This window comes from Myodes glareolus, chromosome 3, assembly GCF_982192425.1.
Source record: "Myodes glareolus chromosome 3, mMyoGla1.1, whole genome shotgun sequence".
Taxonomy (NCBI): domain Eukaryota; kingdom Metazoa; phylum Chordata; class Mammalia; order Rodentia; family Cricetidae; genus Myodes; species Myodes glareolus.
The window spans coordinates 120,409,443-120,433,693 of record NC_142028.1 but is presented as its reverse complement, the minus strand read 5'-3'; the positions used below and the strand labels follow the sequence as shown (position 1 = coordinate 120,433,693).

The following is a 24,251-nucleotide window of genomic DNA, read 5'->3' as shown; positions in this document are numbered from 1 at the left end:
AGCCTCCCAACGTCTTATGAACTTCAATGCTTGGCCCCTATTTGTTAGGGGAAAATAAGGAAGTAGCCTTATGGAGGAAGTGTGTCACTGGGGATAACTTATGGTTTCAAAAGAGTCTTCTCTGTTAGCTGACTCTCTCTGCTTCCTGTTTGTGGTTCAGGACCCCATGCTAGGAAAGCTTTCTACCACCGAGCTACTAAACATCCTCAAGCCTTATCTTTTATTTTGAGATAAGGTTTCATTAAATTGCCCAAGCTGGCATTGTGCTTGGGATCCTCCTGAGTGACTAGAATAACAGACATGTCTGAATCTACCTTTTCATTCTAATGTCAGAAAACTCAAAAGTAACTGCTGCCTATGATCTGTTCTGGCTTTTTTTTTGTCAGGGTTTCTCTGTAGCTTCGGAGCCTGTCCAGCAACTAGCTCTCATAGACCAAACTGGCCTTGAACTCAGAGAGATCCACCTGCCTCTGCTTCCTGAGTGCTGGGATCAAAATCTTGCATCGCTACTACCCGGCTCTGATCTGTTCTTTTAACACTTTAAGTTCTATGCATCTCAGGCAATTCCTCTGGAGAATTCATGGTCTATTGGTGTCTATACAATTTAGTTAAACTTTCACAAATTATCATCTAAATTAAAGCAGAATCTTAATAGGCAATCCTTAATGTCCTTCTTGTCATGGAGAACTTTATCTCTTGGGAAGAAAAAAAAATTCCCTTTAAGCAAGACTGTATAATACTTTTTCCATAGTGATTAAAGACCATGATTCATTTAAAAAATGTTTAATGTATGTACGTGTGTGTGTGTGTGTGTGTGTGTGTGTGTGTGTGTGTGTAAAATGGTATAATGTAGCCTGTCTGTTCAATAAGTTTCTGAAAATAAAGGCAAACAGTGTAGGGCACCCAAAGCATCCACACTTCAGAAGAGGTTTGCTTCCTGCCCACTCAGCATGAGCGATGGTATGTGGAAGTGTGAGGGTCCTTAGCCCAGGCCACAGAAGAGGCCTCCCTAAGGAATCTGCTGCATCAGCATCATTCCACTAGTCAAGAAGGCTGTACTTTTCCCAGGGTCCCTCACAGAGGACTTGATGCTTACCCAAACACCAGCCTCTTTGGTCTTCGAATCAAGCATGAATTCAAAGTGCCAGGCTGTAATGTATAGGCAGTGCCCACTACATTTACCCAGAATCCTGTTTCTCATTTATTTGTATACTCTGAGCTTCTCTAGAATGAATGACGCAAGCCCTCTACTTTAATGGAATGCAAAACTAAGGACAGTGGTGCAGGACAATTGTCTATATTTTGTCAGTTATGTTTTAAATAAACGCTGATTGGCCAGTAGCCAGGCAGGAAGTAAAGGCAGTACAACCAGATAGAAAGTAGCGGCAGGTCAATGAGAACAGGAGAATTCAGGGAAGGAGGAAGCCCATTACCCCAGTCCTGTCCCAACCACAGAAGAAGGAAAATGTGATTACCCCACTGAAAAAGATACTGAGCCATATGGCTAAAATAGATAAGAATAATGGGTTAATATAAGTTATAAGAGTTAATAAGAAGCCTGAGCTAATGGACCAATCAGTTTATCATTAATATAGACCTCTGTTTGATTTCTTTGGGGCTAAATGATTGTGGAACCTGGTGGGAGGACAGAAACCCAGACAACAAATGGCATCCACGTGGACAACTGCATCCACATAAAACCTAACAGAGCTTGGGAATTCTAGACAGAAAAGAGTAGAATAAAGCATTACTTATTGATAGCAGCATTTTCTCAGATGTACTCTGCTCTGCTTGCTAGCGGCAAGCACTCTCATTTAAGAGAGGCTTCCTAACTCAACTTTAGCTGCTAAACCCTACAGCTCTTTAAGAGGTCCTGCCACAAAACACTTAAATGGTGTTGATAAAAGCTAACTGCATGCTTTTTGGTTTTCAGTTATAGCAGGAAAAAAGTTGTGCCATTTTAAAAGGCCACCTTTCTGGGCCATTCTTCCAGTGCAAACTCTGACTCTTTGAGGGAGGAGGTCTGGCTACAGAGAGAGCATATGAATGTTGTTTGTGGACACAATGTTGCAGCTTGCTTGCTGGCAAGGACCTTGAAATGTCATAGAGTTGTGGCAATGATCATGGTACCTCCACCATGAGCCTGGAATTTCAGAAAGCTAAAGAATTGGCTGGATCTAGCAGTCAAAGCCACAGATTTAATCCTCTCCACATTGCTTAGCAAATTAAAGTCTCATGTGGTCAGAAAAAAAGAGAGCTATACAGTAAAGAGAGAGTCAAAGATGAAGAAAACCTCTAAATTATTTTACAGTGTGTTAAAAATATATGCAGGCTAAAGATTAAAGCCCTTTATGTAAAAAAAATCAAGAGTAGGTGGGTGTGGTGGTACACACTTTTAATCCCAACACTTGGGAGACAGGGGCATGCAGACCTTTGTGAGTTCAAGGTGTGGTGGTACACACATTTAATTCCAAAGCTTGGGAGGCAGAGACAGACAGATCTCTGTGAATTCAAGGTGTGAAAACATACACCTTTAATCCCAACACTAGGGAGGCAGTGACAGACAGATCTCTGAGAGTTCAAAGGCAGCCTGGTCTACAGAGTGAGTTCCAGAAAAAAGATACACAGAAAACCTATCTCAAAAAGCCAAAAAAAAAGTAAAAATAAAAGAAATAGAGGTTAAAATAGAGCCATGTAAAGATGAAAAATTATACAGAGTGGACACTGCCTGTTATTATGTTCTCTTTGAATTGTTGAATGCTGAGGATGGAGCAACAGCTGCTAAAAGATATTTGTTTAAAAATGCTACTAAATTAATACAAGATAGGTATTTTGAAAATACCTTGGCTTCAAAACTGAAGTCAAATGGTATGTTACATCGGAGAAGAGATTTTGCTTTTGTTTCCACAGGAAATGAGAGGTTGTGGATTCATTTTGAGTTAAGAAAAATCAGGTTTGATCAAGGAAGCCCACCTGAGAAATCTCCAGTAGGAACAAATGGCCTGGATGTCTGAGTTCTACATCCAAAACAGCTTCAATACTGCTGCCTGAGATGATCAAGACTCACAGAATACTTCAGTCAGGACTTGATCATAATTCTAAATTTTCTTTAGGTTCCCATAAGATTATCAGCACCCCCAAACCAACAGGAAAACTTTGCCCATATTCCCCAAAAATGGTCTATGTATGTTCTTTTTTTTTTCTTTTTAAAAAGCATGGGAAGTTGTGAGGAACAATTGTCTATATTCTGTCAATTATGGTTTAAATAAATGCTGATTGGCCAGTAGCCAGGCAGGAAGTATAGGCAGGATAACCAGACAGGAAGGAGAGGCGGGTCAATGAGAACAGGAGAATTCAGGGAAGGAGAAAGCCCATTTCCCCCAGTCCTGTCCCAATCACAGAAGAAGGAAAATGTGATTACCCCACTGAAAAAGATACTGAGCCATATGGCTAAAATAGATAAGAATAATGGGTTAATATAAGTTATAAGAGTTAATAAGAAGCCTGAGCTAATGGACCAATCAGTTTATCATTAATATAGACCTCTGTGTGATTTCTTTAGGGCTAAACAGCTATGGGACCTGGTGGGAGGACAGAAACCAGGCAGGATAGAAACCTCCAACAACAAGATAGCCCTTGTCATCAACTTGCACATATCATCTCACAGCAGAAGAAAAATGGAGGGAAGCCACTTCTGATGCTCTCATGTATTCCAACTCTAACCCTATGGTGGTTTGGATAGTAATGGCCCCCACAGGTGCATAGATTTAAATGCTTGACCACCAGGGAGTAGCAATATTAAGAGGTGTGGCCTTATTGGAGTAGGTATGGCCTTGTTGGAAGAAATGTATCACTATCAGTGGTCTTTGAGGTTTCAAGTATTCAAGGCTTGCCCAGTGTCTTTCTTCTTGCTTGCAGAGATGTAGAACTCTCAGTTACCTCTCCAGCACCATATATGCCTGCATGCTGCCATGCTTCCTCCCACAACAGTAATGGACTAACCCTTTCAATCTAATTAAATGTTTCCCAGTCAAATGTTTTCTTTTATGAGTTGTTGTGGTCATTGTGTCTCTTTATAGCAATAGAAACCCTAAGACAGATACCAAATATATGTGCAGGCTATTTCCCAAATTCTTTCTGACAACCAAAGGTCTGCGCACAGTTTATTGCTATTCTGACACTGTCTACCTGGAAGTGGTATAAGATCCTATAGCCTTGGGATACAGTCCCACTAAGATGTGTCCCATGTCAGATGTCTATCAAAATCCAGGCCTCATGTGCTGACTCTGACAGAATGCTTCTATGATTTCTTCCTCTAGTTTGCTACCATGCTAGAATGGATGGCAGAGTCAGGAGGACCCTTTCCTTGTGCTTACCTGTTTATTACAGAGGTTATAACTCAGAACTGCCAAGTGGATGGGATGCACAGGCTAAAGTCCAGGTAGCAGAAATTTAGGAGTTGTCTTGGAACAGTCTTTCCCTACATCTCTACGTGGTCACCAATTTGAAAGTTGTTCAAACTCCTCAGGTTAGAGTTTCAAGGAGGTGTCATTTCATGGGTCTAACTAATGAGGTCACTGACCACTGTTAATTAAAATCACTCTCAGCCTTTCTCCCTTCTCTAGATCTTAGGAGGTTGACTAAATGTCTGGACCCTCTGAAATCGTGGGTTTGAGTTGCTTGGCAACCTATGTCATCTATAAAAATTTTCTAACAATCATTATTTCAGGTATAGTAGACAAGGGCTTAAGTAGACAAAAAAATAGTTCCTTTTACTTTTACCACTCTGGAACTATTTCAAGAGTCAGAGATAAAACCCAGATTTTCAGACAACGGGATGTTTCTATGGCTTTTTGCCACTTAATGTGGTGGTTAATTTGGGGTTGTGTCTTTTTTGTTCATTTTGAAACAGAATCTTGCCATGTAACCCTGGCTCTCCTGGAACTCCTTATGAAGACCAGGCTGGTCCGTAACTCCCTATGTATCCCTGGCTGACCTTGGACTTCCTATGTAGATCAGAGTGACTTTGAACTCCCTATGTTGACCAGACTGGCCTTGGACTCACAAAGATCCACCTGCCTCAGCCTTCCAAGTGCTGAGATTAAGGGCGTGTGCCACCATGCATAGGAAAGGTGGTTAATTTTGAGTGATAACTTTATTGGATTAAAAAACACCTTGGATCTGTAAGATGGCTCATCAGATAAAAGTTTTTCATTTGTGCATGGTGACCTGGAAACCTCTGGGTGGTGACACATGCCTTTAATTTCAGAAATCAAGACGAGAAGCAGACAGATCTCTGAGTTTGAGGCCAGCGTGGTCTACAGAGGAAGTGCCAGGAAAGCCAGGGCTACAGAGAAACCTGTCTAAACAAAAAGAAGATGATGAACCACAACAATCTTGAGAGCTCAGTGGTTTAAATGCATGCACTGCTCTTCCAGAAGACCAAGGTTCAATTCTTAGCACTGACATAGTAGCTTATAACAATCTGTAATGCCAGTTTCAGAGGATCTGATGTAGTAGTCTGACATTCTTAGGCACCAGGTATACTTGTAGTATATAGCTATACATGTAGATACAACATTCATACACATGGAATACAAATCATTACATCTTCAAACAAACAAACAAACAAGCAAACAAGCAAACAAACCACTTTGGGCATTAATGAGGCACACCTTTGGGTATATCTGTGAGGGTACCTGTGGAAGATTTAAGCTTGGTGAAGGTACCTTCTTTTGGGTTGGGGTCTTGGACTAAATAACAAAAGAAGTCTTCTGAGAGACAGCACTTCCCTTTCTCTGCTTCTTGATCTGCCAAGATGTGAACATGGGTGTCATCAAGCACATGCAGAGGGATCTCTTCTTTGCTTCTACCTTACATGGGTTCCGGGGATTAAAACTCAGGTCATCAGAATTGGGCATGAAGTGTTTTTATCTGGTGATTCATATTACTGGCCCTGATTTGATACTGTAAGTTTATTTCATCTTGTTTAATGGCCCAGTGTATGGCCGATCTTGGGAAGTGTTCTATAACAGGCTGCTATTGTTGGTTGTAGTGGTCTAGACTAACAAGGCCAAGATGGGATGAGTGTTTTCCTGTTCTTTTACACCATTATTGGCTTTCTGTCTCTTGTTATTTGCATTGAGAGAGGTATCATAACCTCCAACTATAATTGTGGGTTTATCTATTTTTTATAGGAATTATTAGTTTTTATTTCATCTGGTTTGAAGCAACATTATTAAGTACATATAAACAGGATTTTGTAGTCTCTTCATATATTCATTCTTTTACCATTATGTAAAAAACAGTATCTTCGTATTGTTTGTTCTTTAGCACAAGCAATCAAGTTATGGTATTTTCCCCAGAAATATTTCCTTCATAGATTTATATTTTTTTTGACATAGATGATGTCTTAGCTACTGTTCTATAGCTGTGGCAAAGGCAACCTTTAAAAGCAGGTGTTTCATTTGGGTCTTGCTTATACTTTCAGAGACTTAGTCCATTAACTTCATGGTGGGGAGCATGGTGGCAGGCAAGCAGCAAGCAGGCAAGCTGCTGAAGAAGTAGTTGAGAGGTCACATCTTATCTGCTATGTGGTGGGGGAGCAGAGGTGGGGGGAGGAGAGAACAAGACTGGGACTGGTGTTAGGAAAAGTGTCCTCCAACAAGGCCTCCTAATCCTTCTCAAACAGTTCCACTAACTGTGACCCAAACATCTAAACATAGGAATCTATTGGCAGGGTGGTTGGTTTTCTTATCCAAACCATAACAGATTAAATCATGCTACCCTATTTACTCTCTGACACTCCTCTATTAAGTTTTCCTATAAGGGGCCCACTAGTGAGACTCAGAGGTTGAAGGAGAGAACTGACTTTCAAACATTGTTCTTTGACCTACACACACACACACACACACACACACACACACACACACACGAGGGCAGGTGTACCCCAACCAAAACAAACAAAGCAAAGTGTAATTTTTCAAAAAGTTTTCATTATGTTTGCTACATATATAACAATGTCTATTTTACACTGATATATAAAGAATCATCAGCCCTCTATATCCTTATCTTCTACAATCATTGATTCAAACAACCATGGATCAGAATGCTTTCAAAAACATGTGATGTAAAAACATATTTGATATCCTTGGAGATTAACAACTATTTACCTTTATATTACAGTAGGTAACAGAAGTCAGAGATGCCTTGAAGTCTATATATGTATGTTATAAATATGACACCAATTTACATTGGGGTTTCAGCATCTCCAGAGTTTGAAGTGCTTGGCATCCTAAAACCAATTTTATTGTGGGTACCAAGAGCAGCATGATTACCCATCTCTTCACGTGTGACTTCAGAAGTGAGCATTTCCAATACCTTCCCAGCCATCTGTGCAGTTCCTGCTTTGGTCTAAAGTTACATTTTTGTACTAATTATTCCATTGTTTTGATATACATATACTTCCGAACAACGTCTTATTTCCCAATTCTTGGCTTTTTTTATAAGATAAATTGTACTATATATACACCCCCGTGAGTGCTTTTTTCCCTCCTCAATGTTTTTAGGGGACACCATAATAATCAAGCTGATGAATAGCTATAATTCATGTATCTTCCACTACTGCATAGGAGTCTATGAGAATATAAATGGACGGTAATCTGTCCATTCTTATAGTGACAGACATATGACTGGTCCTAATTATCTTACTTTAATAATGCTTCAACAAGGAATCTGGTGTGCACACATAAGCAGTTCTTAAATCTAGTATTCCTAGGAGTGTAATTTCATGCTTGTCTTTAAATTTCTCATTTTTCTTAATCTTCATACCATTTTAATAATTCTTAATCATTTTTTACTTGCTATATATTATCTCAACCAGAGTATGCATTAAGCTATCTCTCTATTGTGAAACATCTAGAATTTTCTCCCATTTTAGAAACTTTGCACAGGCTGGAAAATAAAAAAAAAAAGTAGAAGTCTCTGCTGTTTTAGGTCCTGGAATTTTTTTTTTTTATGTCAAGACAAATTTACTAACTGAACCAATTAACATTCCATGGGAGAATATCTACTGTTAGAAAAAAAAAAAAGAAGTATTCTCCATCTAGGCAGTTGTTAATCCTTAAACTCAAAAGTGAAAATCAAACAAATAAATGAGAGCTAGATCTATAATTTTGAAGGGTTTCTCAAACCCTCTGAAGCCTGTATGTTGATGGTGCTATTGCATATGAAATATTGTACTTCTCTTAGTCTACCTGTGTTCATATAAAGAAATACCTAAGGCAGGGTACTTTATAAAACTTTATTTAAGTACCATTTCAGGAAACTCAAGGGCATGGTTGGCATTTGCTTGCTTCTAGGGAGGGCCTCACAGTAGATGGCACTAAAAAGGGTAGGGAAAATTCAATAGTGACCAGCAGCAAACATAGAGAAAGGATAGGACTCACCTAGCAAGCTGCTGTCTTGGGACCCCCTTGTGAGAGGAAGCACACACTTCCATGATAAAAGCATCAATACCTCTTAAGAACTGGTCACCTCCCACTGAGCCCCATCTTTTAAAAGATTTCATCACCTCCATACTGCTATCCTCCTGGGGGTGAAGACAGTACAGGAATTCCTAGGTAGACCAATTCTACAGGAACTCTAGCACCCTACCATAACATTACCATACCTAGCCCAGTAAATTCATAAACCAACTCTGCCTGGTTGTAAGAAAAACAAGGCTACAGAGGAAGGCAGGATTAAAGGCCTTTTCATTCAGGTGCAGCAAAAAGTATTCATATTATTTCAAATATTAAGAAGCAATAAGCTCTCTACCAAAGGGCTGTGAAGAATGAACATTCTCAGGATGTTATAGGTAGGGGAAACAACCCTGGTAAAGGAAAAAGTTCATAAGATGAATATATATGGGAAATTATACATGTGCTGAAAGTGGTAGATTTGAATGGTAATATGAGCATGAGAAAGAGCTGAGAGTCCTTATTAGGGACAGAAATTAAAATATCAATATACATGATTTTAGCAGTTGATCTGAAAGCACAAAGGGAAACACAAAACTTCTCCTCCCAAACATTTTATTACAAAAGCTTCCTATTGCACACATAGTAAACAGTCTGCTTTTATCCTATAACTGTGCCAAGTGCAGTACTCAACTCGGCAGCACACAGGGTTTTTTTGTTTGGGGCATGCACATGTGTGTATGTGTGTGTGTGTGTGTGTGTGTGTGTGTGTGAGTGTGTGTGTACATTTGAGGATGCAAGTAGATGCATGTGCACATATGTACTTGGGAGTGTGTGTGGAGGTCCAGAGGTTGGTATCAGATGTGTCCTTGTAGTGTTTTTTATTTTTTGACACAGGGTCTTGCACTGACCCTGTAGTTCACTGATTTGCCTGGATCAACTGGCCAGAGAGCTACAGGGATCTGCCTGTGTCTGATTCCACAACATTGGTATCACAAACAGACACTGCCATATGTGGCCCTTTATGTGAATTCTGGGGATCTGAACCCAAGTCCTCATCTATGTACAACAAACACTGATGGAACCATCTGCCCAGCTCTGGCACATCAGTTTGAAAATTACTGACTAATATAATCCAGTGCATTCTCAAACAATACATTTTGTCCAATGGCTTTCATTTTACAAATAGAAATTTTAGAAAACCTGAAAAATACTTACTGTAATTGTTTTTCATAAAATGGCTTTTAAAACTAAAAGTTGACTTACAGGTGAAACTGACTTTAACACTGACGTAGACTTGGCTTTTCAGGATGCTCACATTAGTAACACTATCAACTTGTGCAAAAAATTTTGTTTTTAATTATTTTTTTTATAATGAGTGGGTACTCATGTGGGCACAGCATGCAGTTGGAGTCAGAAGACAACTCTGCCGAGTCAGTACTATCGTTCACCTTTCCTGGGTCCTGGTGACCGAACTCACATCTGCAGGCATGTGCACCTCTGCCAGCTGAGCCATCTCACCTGTTCTAGTTTCATTCTGAAGATCTAACTGAGCAAGTCTAGAGTCCAGCACCGCAAGAAATATCAGTAAGACAAAACTAATTATAATGGTTGTATTTACAATTGCCTTCACAGTTTAATTACAATAGAGCATTTGATTTTTTTTGGCACATGTCTTACTTTCCTCAGAAAATTAATACGATCAGTTGTGATGATGGAATGGAGATGTCTTTATGGACTTTGACCAGAAGCATAAAAATACTTTATTGTTTTAGTGATATTTTTCCTAGTGACTGAGTTTGTATAAATTTTTTCTCTTGAAAACAATTTGTTTAGCTTTCTGGCATAATTATTCCATTCTCTTAAAATACCCAATTTATATACATTAGACAGGCAGATGATGTTAACTTCTTAAAGTTTGATTGTAAAGTTAAGGACAAAAAATTACGTTTTAAAATTCCAGATTAATTAACTGAAACATGATTTCTTTTTAAGATAGTCTGACATAGCCTAAGATGGACTATAATTCATTATATAGACAGGAAGACCCTGAACTCCTGATCCTCCTGCCTTCACCTCTCGAGTGCTGGGATCACAGGTGTGAGTTATCATGAGCATCTGATTAGAATAAATTGATTCAAGGTTATAAAGTTCTCAGTACAAAGAGATTAGACTTCTTGTAGCCTCTTTTCAAACCACCCCTTGGATGCTTAATGGGATAAGCAGACAGTGTCTCATTAAACATGGTTTAACTGTTAAAAGAGAGCCTCTTCAAGGAAACTTGGAAATAATAGAAAGATGCACTCTTGTTAGGGGTTACCCAACCAACATAGAATATGTTCACTTCCAGACTTCAGAAAGTGTCGCACGTGAAAGTCAGAAATTCAAAGGGAGTCACTGTCAACACAATTTTGATAGATATCCCAGTGAATGGCAGAGAGGACAGAAAGCAACAAGAACAAAAATACATGCTATTGTTTGTTTACTGGAAGTGCTGGGGATGGAACCTGGAGCCATGTGCATGGTATGCAAGTGCCCTACAACTAAGCCAAATCCCTACCCAATACTATCTTTTAATATAGATTTTCAACTCTGGTATGGATTTGCTTTATGATAAGGAATTGTTCCATGTGCTATCTTCTCCCCAAGGCGTAGACTCTCTCAGTATTAACGAACTAATGTACATGAAGGATTCAATGACTTCCATGAAGTGAGCTGACAAATGATCTTCAGGACTTACCTGAAGACTTCTAAAATTTCTCACTACGTAAAAAAGTGAAACCAATCCACAATAGGTACAAATTATATACATTTATTAATAATTTTAAATAACACTCTTGTATAAATTCTTTCATATATTCAAATCATACACAAATTTAGAAATGCATCATGAAACCTAGTACAGTACACATATGAGACATGTTTTTAATTTTGGGTTAGGATTTTAGTGACATAAATATAAGTTTTATGTTTTAGAAACATTCCCTAATTAATTGGGTTGAAATTTAAGAGTACAGAGTGCTGTGCCTAGCATTACAATTGACTAGAAGTCACTTAGCTTTGGGCTAGCTTGAATCTGAAGCTCTGGGCTCATTCCAGGGCTGCTGCAGTTTCTGCATATGCATAAGTAACAAGAAAGATCCCCAAGGCCTTTGAAAAATTATCATTCAAACCACTGACATTTTAATGATATATAACCGTTAGCCATTAGATATTATTTGTTTGACTTCTTCAGCCTGATAACTTTTTCTTGCTTCTTCCCATGGCACAGTCACTGGCTCAGAGTGAAAGAAAACAACGAATTAACCCTCCATCACCTCCACCAACCCTGAGCATAGACACTAAACCCAGTTCAGTTCCTAAACCACTTGCTGTCAAAAGTAGCAACAGTTTAAGTGTGTGTGTGTGTGTGTGTGTGTGTGTGTGTGTGTGTGTGTTTGTATGAGATCACAAAGACTTCTACTACCCTAATGATTACACTGGGTTCTTTTAACTTATTTTGAATATTTTGTCAAGAGAACTTTCCTTGAGCGATACAGAAACTCAATTCTCACCCACACAGTACTTCAAAATGTAAGAAGCCAGAGACAGTCATTTAGAATCAATCTTATGTTTACAAGCAACAACACAAATAAAAAAAGTATAGGACCAGGGTGAATAATCAATAATCAAGCTCCAACTGTCTCTCATCTCCGAAATTACATCTTGGTGATAAAATAACCCAGACTAACTGGCAGGTTATTGAGTGTTGCTTTGATGGTTACTGGCTCTTGGAATATTCTAAGTGATATCATTTGGGACTTACATAATCTTGTTAAGAAAAACAAAGAAAGCCCTATCCTTCTAGCCCATGCCGGCCTTTTTGCCCTCTCTAAAATTCAAGTGTCCTGGGGAAAAATAATGCACTAAGGATAATCAAATAAATAAGAGATTTTACTACCCTTTTTCCTTTTGTATAATTGAAAAGACTTTAAATAAGAGAGCCCTGGGAAGCAGTGTGGAGGGCATCAGTGATAGGGAGGTCAAAGGCATGCTTGAATCTGACGAGAACACTCACCTACGGGAAATGCACAGGGCTTACTAAGAAAGTCAATGAAGAAGCAAGCAAGCATCAGTTCATTTATAGCAGTGATGACTATTTCTCAGCAAGGTTCACATAGGTATTATATTTTAAAAAGAACACATAATCAATACTAGACAAAAATTGTTCAAACATAGATTTTCCAGAGGACACCCGGTGCTGGATGGTGAAGCCCCAGAGAATGAAAACCCTGCATTGTGTTTTCTGATGGTTTTCTACTGTAATTTCAAGAGAAGATTGCCTCATTGTTGATCTTTAGAGCAAAAATATTTCTACAAGCAGAGTGCTGTGGTCACTAAATAATATTATTTAAAATACATTTTAAGGCTATACCTTTTCATCATGTGAAAAATTAATATGACCTAGGAGCCTTAGTTGATAAACATTCTTTGTGGTTTAATTTCTGTGTTATCTTTTAGGATTTGTTTCAAGGAATCTCTACTGAACTGGAATCTTGACTATTTGACTGGTTTTTAGGCGCCTACAAACACTCTTTATTTATTTCTTGGGTAAACATCTGTTTAACAAATGTTTGGTTTTTATCTCCTTACCTTTATTTTTGGCAGGAGATGGGGTATCAGTGAGGTAATCACTCTGCATAATGCTCTGTAATTTGTGTGATGCACTCAGCACACACTTGTGCTGCAATTGCTAGAGGAAGCCCCCCCCATTACAGAAATTCATTCATTTTAATGAACTCTGACAGTTTAACCTTCTCATCATTAATTCTGACTTTAGATAGAAATCCTCATGTGTTCTTTCCACAAAGTCATTTGTAGCTATGTGGCCCTGAATTGTGCTTGCAAAGCACATACATCACACACACGGGGGAGCACACTTGAGAGCACATAAGGACTGTAGTAGAATCATCCACATATGTGAATCTTCATCCCAGCCTTATAGGGCCTAGGGCTAGTAGATTCATATATAGAGAGATTTATCATATAGCCAAATGACTATGCTGTAGAGGTGAGAATTGATTCCAAGCATAAAAATGGTGTGCATTATATAGCCCTGAATGATTTAGTCTCTCTTTGCCTCAGTTTCATCATTTATAAAATGGGTACAAGACCATTTCATTAGGAGGTCATGGCTAGGATCAAAGAACACACATGGAAAAGTGTTTTGTAAATGACAAAGGACAATGAAAATATTGATCTCTTATGTAATTTTCCGGATTAAACCAATAGACCCATATGCTATGCTCATCAGCCAGTTGAAAATGGTTTCTGTACAAGGAGAGGCACTGTTTACTCTAATAAAGAAGTCACATATGCAGAGCACCCTCAGGTGGACTCCGGATCCTCTACTCCAGTCATTTCCAAACCCTGAGACAAACGTGGTGTCTCCTACAGAGGATGAACAAACTGTTTTGCACTGCGAGGAAGGTAAGTCTGAGTTTCCTAGGTCTAGTCTTTGTTTGTATTTCCCTAACCACATGGACTGGGTCACCTTTTTTGACTTGCTTAGTCCACACCTGTCAGTGCATAATGGATGAAAAAATCAGTACTCAGCCTCAGGGGAAAATGGCACCTACAAATAAGGACAAAATGCACACTCAACCAGAGTAACCCTCTGCCAGACAAGAAGAGGGATGGATTCTACACTAAAGAAGTCAAATATCCCTCATGATTCGTGGGGACAGGTTATGCTCATATATCAGTGGCCTTTATTTTGGAGGCTATGGGAGGTACATATGTATTTCATGGGCATAAAAACGAGGTGCCCCATGTAACGTGATGGCTTTTCTTTTTTAATTTAAAAGTTCTGTCCTTTGGAAGACTGTCTTTTACATTCAGGAAAGAAGTCTTTTTCTGAGGATGTTTACACTGAGCAATGTAAAACACACAGAGTGGCTAATTAAGTGAGTATCTAGAGAATGCAGCCTTTGTCCCAGTTTAATAATACAGACTTCAAATCTATTGCTTGAATCTATCATAAGTCAAAGAGCATATGAATCTAGGTTGAGTGAGGAAAGATTAGAAACATTTGACCTCTTATAAATTTCAACGGTGTCCAAATAGGGACAAAAAGTGAATGGTGTTCAACAGAGTTCTCAGCTCTAGCAATATTGCCACCTATTTTACAGTATTTTAACCAATTTCCATATCTTCTTTTTACAACACCATTAACTGCTATACAAATAAAGTCTAGATGATAAAATAGGACATGATTTTTTTACAAATAGATACAAGTACAATGTGGAGCAGGTATGCTACATTAACTATGTACACCTTGTTTCTTTAGAGGCAGGCACCTCCCCTGAAGAGGATCATCAACTTTCTGCTCTCTGGGTGCTGCACCTGCCCTCACCACAGAGGCTTATCCTGTGCTTTCATCCCATCCTTGAAGGAGACTCATGGGAGGAAAGCCAAGCCCTTCTTCAGATCCTCTTGGAACTTTTCTGCCCTTAGTCTACACAGAGCCAAGATTGTTTAGTGTGGTTCAGCCTAGACACCAGCTTTTCATCAATTATAGCTTTTAGTAGAGTGAAATGAACACAATTCCTGCCTCTTCTTAAAATATATGTTCCCAAAATGAAGATGATCTTCTATCAGTCTTTCCCTCCACATCAGCATTTTGTCAGGGCTGGTGAGATGGCCACTTTCCCAGCAGTCCTTTGAGAGGCTGGGTAGACTTGAGCTACTGTGTGGGATTCAGCCTTTCCATACACACATGTGGTTTGCTACAAAAATATACTTTACTTCAAGTCCTCAATGATAATGAGTGCTTCAGATCTTCATGGGGATGAATTAAGAGCAACAGATAGGCTAAGCGCACTACAATTTGTACCTGAACAGTTCATTTGCACGATGCCATTCTCAGCAAACTCTACCCAGGCTACCTGGGGCTGGAGGGCAGATGCGTTTTAGTGAGTATTGTGTTCTGGCACTCCAGGAGGACAGCCCAGCTCCTCAAGCTTTGTAGTTATGAATGGGTGTCGTCAGGGTCAGCTGCCCATTGGGAGCCACTTCACTGCCATCGTCCTCCAACAATCCTGACACATCTGCATTGGGAATGCTGTCATGGTAGCTGCTGAAACTGATATTGTCTTCTTTCAGCTCGATGGTCCAAAAGGGAGCATTGAGTTTCCGGTTTTGGTACTCCCGGTACATATACACAGCTCCTACGAATCCCATTAGCAGCACTACCACAATGATGATGACTGTCAAAATGATGATGTTAAACTGGGTCCATGATACATCAGCGAGAGCTGAGGTGCTGTTTTCAGAAGAACTTACTGAAAAGATAGTCTGCAGGGTTGTGGGGGTAAATGTACTATTTATAACAGGGGTGGGCACTGATGTGGTCAAAGAGGCATTGAAAACCAAAATGGTAGAACCTTCAGGAGTTGGAACAATAACTTCTGAAAATAAAAACAGAGAATGAAATGTAAAAGACAAAATTATCTAGTTTTGAGAAACAATAAAAGAAATACACATGAGAGTGGAAGTTGATGTGGGATGTTGACATGGTACTCTGCCCAGGGTAATGCAAGCTAAAAATAATTTTTAAATAAATATAACGATAAGGTATGGGATCTAGAAAGCCCAGCTATTGCACCTCCAATGTGTATGACACCCATTTTGAAACTTTAGGAAAATTCTAACATAAGAGTTTTCCATCCCTCCTTATTGGATGATAATCTCTGATATTTCTGTAAAGGCAGTAAATGTGCCACCAACATTTCTACCATCACACAGTTAATGGTGACAATTATGTGACCAAACATATATTCAATACATGTGATGGCATTCCATGAAGGTAAATTTTCCTCAGAGGAAGACTAAAAATATATTAAAAAATTACACTTAAATGCTCAGAGATGATGTCAGCCAAAATAGAAAAGAGCTTTCCTTTAATTCCACATATAGAGTTCTTGCTTTGTGTATATTTGAACTATTGACAAGTATTTAACCAAGGAACTACATTTTAGACTTCTCAAAAGCATAGCTCAATGGGAGGATGAAAGCTTTGGTCTTGTTAGGACTGTATTACTACAAGAAAGTCAATCTCTCAGAATTTTAGATTTGTCAACTGTTAAACATGGGTAATAATGCCTGCTTCACAGAGCTTTTGGGAAGATTTAAATGAACATTATACATATTCAATAAAATGATTATAAAAATAGCTATTATTATTCATCACCACAGCACACTACATCAATTGACCTAACACAGGCAAAGCTTGTATTTCTTCATGGCTAATAAATACCATCAGTCTGTCTTCTTGGTACTCGTTGGACTGGATAAGGTATACCTTCCACATGGTGGAATGCAGAGACAACATTTCTACAATCTAATCACTAACATAGTAGAAATATGCCACAGGTCACAGACCAACTGTACCTCAGCTCAGTAATCAGTGTGCATTAGAATATCACAATGAGTAGTTTGTACAAGAACAGGAACTAACATCTCTGTCGTCTAATAATCCTTAAATATCCCTAGCTCCTCCTGCATTCCTAACTAACTTTAGTTAATCCTCACTGAATTTCTCTACAAAAAACATTCTATTGTATGAATGGCATTTTCTTTTAAAAAACCAAAGGGAATATTAATGAAATTTCATATACCACAGACAGAGACATGTCAGCTCAAAGTGTGAAGAGGCTAGGACAAACTCCAGTTTTGCAGAGGAACTTCTAAGCAGACTACAGGTCCCTACCTGAAAAGGTCTTTGATGATTACTGATGAAAACAAATGATGGGACCTTTCAATTATAACAGACAGAGAGGAGGAAACATGAACACGCTTTGTCTCACTGTCGCACCGACTTTGTCTTAGTCTTCATAGTTCTAGAGTTGATGCTATTGTTTCAGGAGATAATCAGGAAGGGAAAGAAACCTCTTTAGGGAAAAACCTATCAAAATACATTTCTAGAAACTCCTCTGGCTGAACTGGAAGGTTTACAAGGCTAATTGCAGTTGTCTAGAAACATTCACCGTTGGCATTAGATACTAAATGTGTAATCTTAGGTAGAGCTTTACCTTGCCTGATGCAGTTGTTCCGGAGGTCTCGAACATACCCTTCTAGGCAGTCCTCACACCAGAACCCAGTGGTGTTATGGAGGCAGTTGATGCATTCACCACTCTCGGGTCTGCAAATCTTTGGAGTTGTAGTTGGGTCCACATGGCCATGACAACTGCACGGTATGCAGATGCTGTCAGAATTGTAAAAGCCATTTTCACACTTATTGCAGTTCTGTCCTGTGTAACCATCTTTACACCGGACACATGTAGGCTCCAATTCACCAGATTCTAAAATAGAAAGAACATCAAAATAATTCAGTAAATTCTCAACTTACATTAAAAAATAGTAAATTATTTGCCCTCCAAAAATGTTTACAAATCTTCCCTGGTATACTCTCTCACTCACTGTTAAGAGAAACAATACTCACAACAGTTTACTAACTTTTCAGCATACTGAAGGAATGATGGGCATGTCCAGAAAGCCTATGCTTGGTTTCTTTCACCTTTCACTCTATCCATTTACTCATGGATAAGTTCACTCACTTGCACAGTTAACAAAGGAAAATGGAGTGTATATCCACTCCATTTCCCCTGTCTTATATTACAAACTGGATATGATATACAAACTGCCTGTATACCTGGGTCCACAAGCTTTTCAAATTTAACATGCATGACTGTCCTCAACACCTTAGTGATGGTCCCAACACCCATCCACTTACCTAGGTCCCAAACTTTAGAACCAACTCTTAGTCCTCCATCTCCTTCCCACTTTTGAGCAGTTAGCAGTTCATGTCAGTGATCTTTTAAAAGACTCCTATATTGGCGTGAGTCTACTCCAGTGTTGTGCTCCTGTGTAAGGCTCGCATCATTTCTTACCTCCAGCGCTCTCAATATTTCCTAAAGCTCTTTACTGTAGTACACTCCTACAGTCTCTAGCATCTCCAGAGTGAATCTGAGTACATATCCTAACAACCTAGAGAAGTTGCTTCAATTCTAATGGGCTGTCAGACTAGTGAAAACTTAATAGAATTTTCTACTGAAAATGATCTAATCCCTGCCTTGCTGCGGGAGTACCTTCCGCTGCTTCAGCCAATAGTCGCTGAAGCACGAGCCCACAGTGCTGCAGGAGAGCCTTCTGCTCCGTCAGCCAATAGCCGTTGAAATACCAGCCCACTGGGGTGTGGTATATTTCTCTTCAAAAGAAGAGCGGCAAGCCTTGGCTCAGCCTCTTTGTTCCGGTGCTTGGTTCTGGCTCCTGCTCCAGCGACTAGGCTCCTTTCCTGACGGTTTATGTGTATGTAAGTTTACCCCCCCCCCAAAAAAAAATACCCCTTTAAAACATAACTGGTGTGGGATTGATTTGCCATTATTTGGCGCCCAGTGTTTGGCTTAAGAACCATCCCATACCCCCTGGCTCAGCTGCCAGCCTCTGGCTTGGCTGCCTGCCACCAGCTCAGCTTGGCCAGCTCGGCTTGGCACGAGCCCTCCCTCAGCCATAACCTCCACACCTCCCAGGATACACAGGTCCAGACAGTCTCTGCTGGCCTACTTTGCCCTGTTCTACATGGACTTCTAAATTTTTCCTTGCAACGTGAGTCAAAGAGCTCACAGCACAAGCTCCCTTTGAAGTTCCAGCAAGCTGTTTGAAACCCCTGCCATCCACCATAACTGATTGGGAGTGCTGCAAGCAGCTTGACCCTTAATCCCAACACAGGGACACGGGGCCCAAAGCACTATGCCTCTTTAGCAACAGCGCAGTGGCTGTGTCACGACCCTTTGCATTGGGTTGAACAGAGCAGCAGGGCAGGAGAGCCCGGCCGGGGTAGGCCAGGCTGCCTTGTTTATTGGCCACTAGAAGCTCTCTGAACTTTTGTGCTCTGTGCCTGGCCTCTGGATTTTTTCTCTGTGTACATCTGACCTCTCAATTGACTCATTTTCCCCAGTTTTTGAACAAATAACAGAGCAGATTTTAAAACAGGATTTGTCGTGAGGCCTACAGTGGTTCCAGTTGCGACTCGGAGACATCCCCATCTGGTGGCTGAAAGGTAAAATGGCAGGTTTCTTTTTTAATGGGACTCTAGGAGCAGCTTTTGCTGCCACTTTGGTAGAAATCACAAGTGGCCTATATGCCTATGGAGGTACCTCGATTTACTGGTTATTAGGTTTTAGTTTCCTTCTTAATGTTATATCATTGTGGAAATATGTGGCATTAATTGATAGGATTAATACTATGATAGGCAAAATTGACTCCTTATCTAAGGGCACTAAGAAATTACCTGAAAGGATCCAGGCTGTTGAATTTGACTTTGAAAAGTTATCACAGAGTTTTGATAAGGTAACAGACAGAATATACCTCCAGGATGACAATTTACATGATATCCAGGGGCAGTTCAAGGAGGAGATACTATCTTTAAAAGGAACCATTAAGACCTTGGAGTCACAAGTGCAGAATGGGGACCAAAAAATTGATACCTTAGTGAAATCACTAGAAACACATGCAGGTCAGGAGATTCAGGATTTAAGAGAGGTGATGATACAAAGATTTGAAATGATTGAAAAAATTATTGGAACTGATGAATTGGGTGAGAAGACACAAGGGCAAGATACAATGCCACCACCACCTGTTAGAACTGACTTACCCAGGGTTTTAGCAACATACCCTGTAATTTATTCTGACAAAGCATCAACTTCTAAAGGCTCAAAGGGAGCCAAAGAATCTAGATGGATGCCAGTAGGTATGAATGACCTAAAGGAAATTAAGCAAGCCGTTGTTAATTATGGCTTGCACTCTACATTTGTTAAGGAAATGATAAGGACTTGGACTTCTAATGTCAGGACTATCCCCCATGATTTCTCACAGTTAGCTTTAGTGGTCCTTGAAGATGGACCTTCCTTGATGTTTGGAGTTTATTTCAAGGAAGAATCCAAACATATGGAACAGCAAGGAAGAACAAAAGTTGTAGAGGTTTCACAGGATCAAATTCTTGGTGTAGGAGCTTACGCTGATCCACAGGTCCAAGCTCTTTATGATGATGAAGTATTGTCTCTATGCCATAAGGCAGCTTTAAATGCCTGGGGTAGATTACCAGAGCCAGGAAGAAAGGTAGAGTCATATACTAGGGTTAGGCAGGGACAGGGAGAACCCTATACTGACTTTTTGCAAAGATTTATTAAGGCTCTGAACACAGGAATAACAGACCCAGAAGCTAGACAACTAATTCTTGAATCACTGGCTTTTGAAAATGCAAACTTAGATTGCAAAAAGATAATTGGGCCTTTAAGGTCTAGATCAGCACCTATGGATAAATGGATCCAGCATACCATGAATTTTCAGACCTTTAATTACAATGACGAATCTTGGGTAGGAGAAGCAATTTCTAAAGCGATGAGGGGACATCAACCTGCCAAATGTTTTAATTGTGGTAAATTTGGACATCTAAAAAGGGATTGCAGGCAAGGTATTTCTAGGAATAACACTTCATCTGGGAATGGCAGGAATAGGAAACCTCGGCCTTCAGGTATATGTAGGAAGTGTGGTAAAGGAAGACATTGGACGAATGAATGCAGATCAACAACAGACAGACAAGGCAATCCAATACCATCGGGAAACTCCCTGAGGGGCCTCTTGCAGGCCCCCAAGCCAAAAGTGGCCCAGTCATTCCCAGTAACCGTGGAGGACATGTCATACCAGGAAAATTAAAAACTCTAGAAGCTTCTGTACAAGATCATAAGGTTCTAAATGATGCAAATTTGGAGGATAAGTCAGAAATTCAATTAGGAAATAAGAAACATGTATTTTGGCAAACTTCTATAAATGATCAGAGACCAAAGCTGAGAGTATGTATAAATGGAATTGTGGTTGTTGTCTTGATAGACACAGGAGCAGATGTGAGTATCATCACTCCAGAATCTTGGCATCCAAATTGGCCTCTTCAAGAGGCAGATGTTCAATTATTAGGAATTGGAATCATATCTCGAGTTAAACAAAGCACGAAATGGGTTCACTGTATTGGGCCAGAGGGTCAAAGAGGAAAGTTAAGGCCATATGTAGCTGATATTGCAATAAATTTATGGGGCCATGACCTGCTACAACAATGGAATACCCAGATTAACATTCCTGGAGTCTCAGGAAGTCATGATTCTAGGAAGGATGTAATAAAGTACTATGCACAAAGGTCACCAGCCATTCAGGCTGTACAAGAACATAAAACAACTAACAAACCTTTAGAGATACCTACAGCCCTACCTTTAAAATGGCTAACTGAAAAGCCAATATGGGTTAAACAATGGCCTTTAGCTGAAGATAAATTGCAGGCTTTAGAACAATTGGTACAGGAGCAATTAGATGCTCAACATATTGAGGAATCCACTAGCCCTTGGAATTCTCCTGTGTTTGTTGTAAAAAAGAAATCTGGCAAATGGAGAATGGTGACAGATCTAAGGGCTGTCAACAAGGTAATTCAACCTATGGGCCCTCTACAGTCTGGACTTCCTCTGCCTTCTCTGTTACCCAAAGGATGGCCTCTTATAGTTATTGACTTGAAGGATTGCTTCTTTACCATACCATTACAAGAAAAGGATAGAGAAAAATTTGCCTTCCCAATGCCTACTTATAATAACTCCCAGCCTACTAGGAGATACCAGTGGACTGTCCTCCCACAGGGAATGCTCAATAGTACCAGCCTGTGTCAATACTTTGTAAGTCAGCCACTGGAAATAATATGTAAGCAATTCCCTAAATCTATAATATACCATTACATGGATGACATTTTGCTATCCGATTCAAACATAAATACTTTAGAAAGAGTGTTTGAGGAAGTAAAGATAATGTTGCCTAAATGGGGATTACAAATTGCTCCTGAAAAGATTCAAAGAGGAGATTCTGTTAATTACCTAGGTTACAGAATAGGTTTACAGAAAATTAGGACAAAAAAGGCACAAATTAGAAGAGACCAGTTACGGACTCTTAATGATTTTCAGAGATTGTTAGGAGACATTTCCAGTCTACGACCAGCTGTTGGGATAACACCTGATCTAATAATTCATTTAAACAAAACCTTAGATGGTGACAAAGATTTGAATAGTCCCAGGGAATTAACAGCTGAAGCAGAAAAGGAACTGACCATGGTTGAGGAAAAATTACAGGAGGCACATGTAGATAGGGTGGATCCAAATCTTAATTGCATTCTAGTCATATTGCCTTCCAGAATTTCTCCTATGGGAATTTTAATGCAGAGGGAAGATACTATTTTAGAATGAATCTTTTTACCACACAAACCAAGTAAAAAATTGAAAACTTATGTAGAAAAGGTCTCTGAATTAATTATAAAAGGTAAACTGAGACTTCGTCAACTAGCAGGTACAGACCCAGCAGAAATTATAGTGCCTTTCACTACTGATGAAATAAAAAAATTATGGGAAGACAAAATGAACCATGGCAAAGGGCTTGTGCTAATTTTTTGGGAGAAATTAATAGCAACTATCCAAAAAGCGGTAGACTTAACCTTATAAAGAGAACTTCTTGGATTCTTCCTCGAATTGTACATGATGCTCCAATAACTGGAGCCCATACATTTTATACTGATGCTAATAAATCAGGGAAGGCTGGTTACAAATCAGATGAATTGAGTAAGGTGGAACAAAGCCCTTATGATTCTGTCCAGAAGGCAGAATTATATACCATTCTTATGGTGCTAAGGGATTTTAAAGAACCTCTTAATATTGTTACAGATTCACAATATGCAGAAAGAGTTATCTTGCATATTGAAACTGCTGAATTTATACCAGATGATACAGAGTTGACTTCATTGTTTATCCAGGTACAAGACATAATCAGGAATAGGCTTTGCCCAATGTACATAACACACATCCAGTCCCATACGGGTCTGCCAGGTCCTCTAGCACAAGGTAATGCAGAAATTGGTCAATTATTGATTGGAAGCATGTTGCAGGCCTCAGAATTTCATAAAAAACATCACATCAATAGCAAAGGTTTAAAGAAAGAGTTTTCCATTACCTGGCAACAAGCTAAGGAGATTGTAAAGAGATGCCCTACTTGCTCTTTATATAACCAAACACCACTACCTGCAGGGACTAACCTGAAGGGTACTCAAAGGAATGAAATCTGGCAGATGGATGTCTTCCACTTTGCAGAATTTGGAAAATTAAAATATGTACATCACACCATTGACACTTATTCAGGCTTTCAGTGGGCAACTGCTTTAAGCTCAGAAAAAGCTGACTCAGTAATCACACATTTATTAGAAGTTATGGCCATTATGGATATACCTGCACAAATAAAAACAGATAATGGTCCAGCTTATATATCTAGGAAAATGAAACATTTTTTTGCTTGTTATAATATTAAGCATGTTACAGGTATACCATACAACCTACAGGTCAAGCAGTCATAGAAAGATCAAATCGAACTACAAAGGATATGTTAAATAAACAGAAAGGAGTTGGAAAATGCCCCCAGAAATAGATTACATAATGCCTTATTAACCTTGATTTTTTTTTAACGCTAATGAGAAGGGAACAACAGCGGCAGAAAGACACTGGATAATGGAAAAGTCTGCTGAACTAAATCAACCGGTTTATATCAAGGATGTGCTGACCTCTCAATGGAAGCCAGGAGATGTGATACGTTGGGGAAGGGGTTTTGCTCTTGTTTCCACAGGAGAAGAAAAATTGTGGATACCATCAAAATTAATAAAGGTTATATTTGAAGAGAAGAAAC

General features: G+C 39.4%; 1 protein-coding gene across 1 annotated transcript in view; it reads right to left on the bottom strand.

Moving 5' to 3' along the window:
- Positions 1-11,255: 11,255 nt before the first annotated feature.
- Positions 11,256-24,251, bottom strand: part of LOC125412618 (multiple epidermal growth factor-like domains protein 9) — a 106,001-nt gene continuing 93,005 nt past the window's right edge. The window contains exons 5-6 of the mRNA XM_087904931.1: positions 17,531-17,800; positions 11,256-15,907 (exon numbers count right to left, since the gene is read on the bottom strand). Of these exons, the coding sequence (XP_087761057.1) occupies positions 15,456-15,907; positions 17,531-17,800 (722 nt within the window). The 3' untranslated portion in view covers positions 11,256-15,455. The remainder of the gene's footprint in view (positions 15,908-17,530; positions 17,801-24,251) is intronic.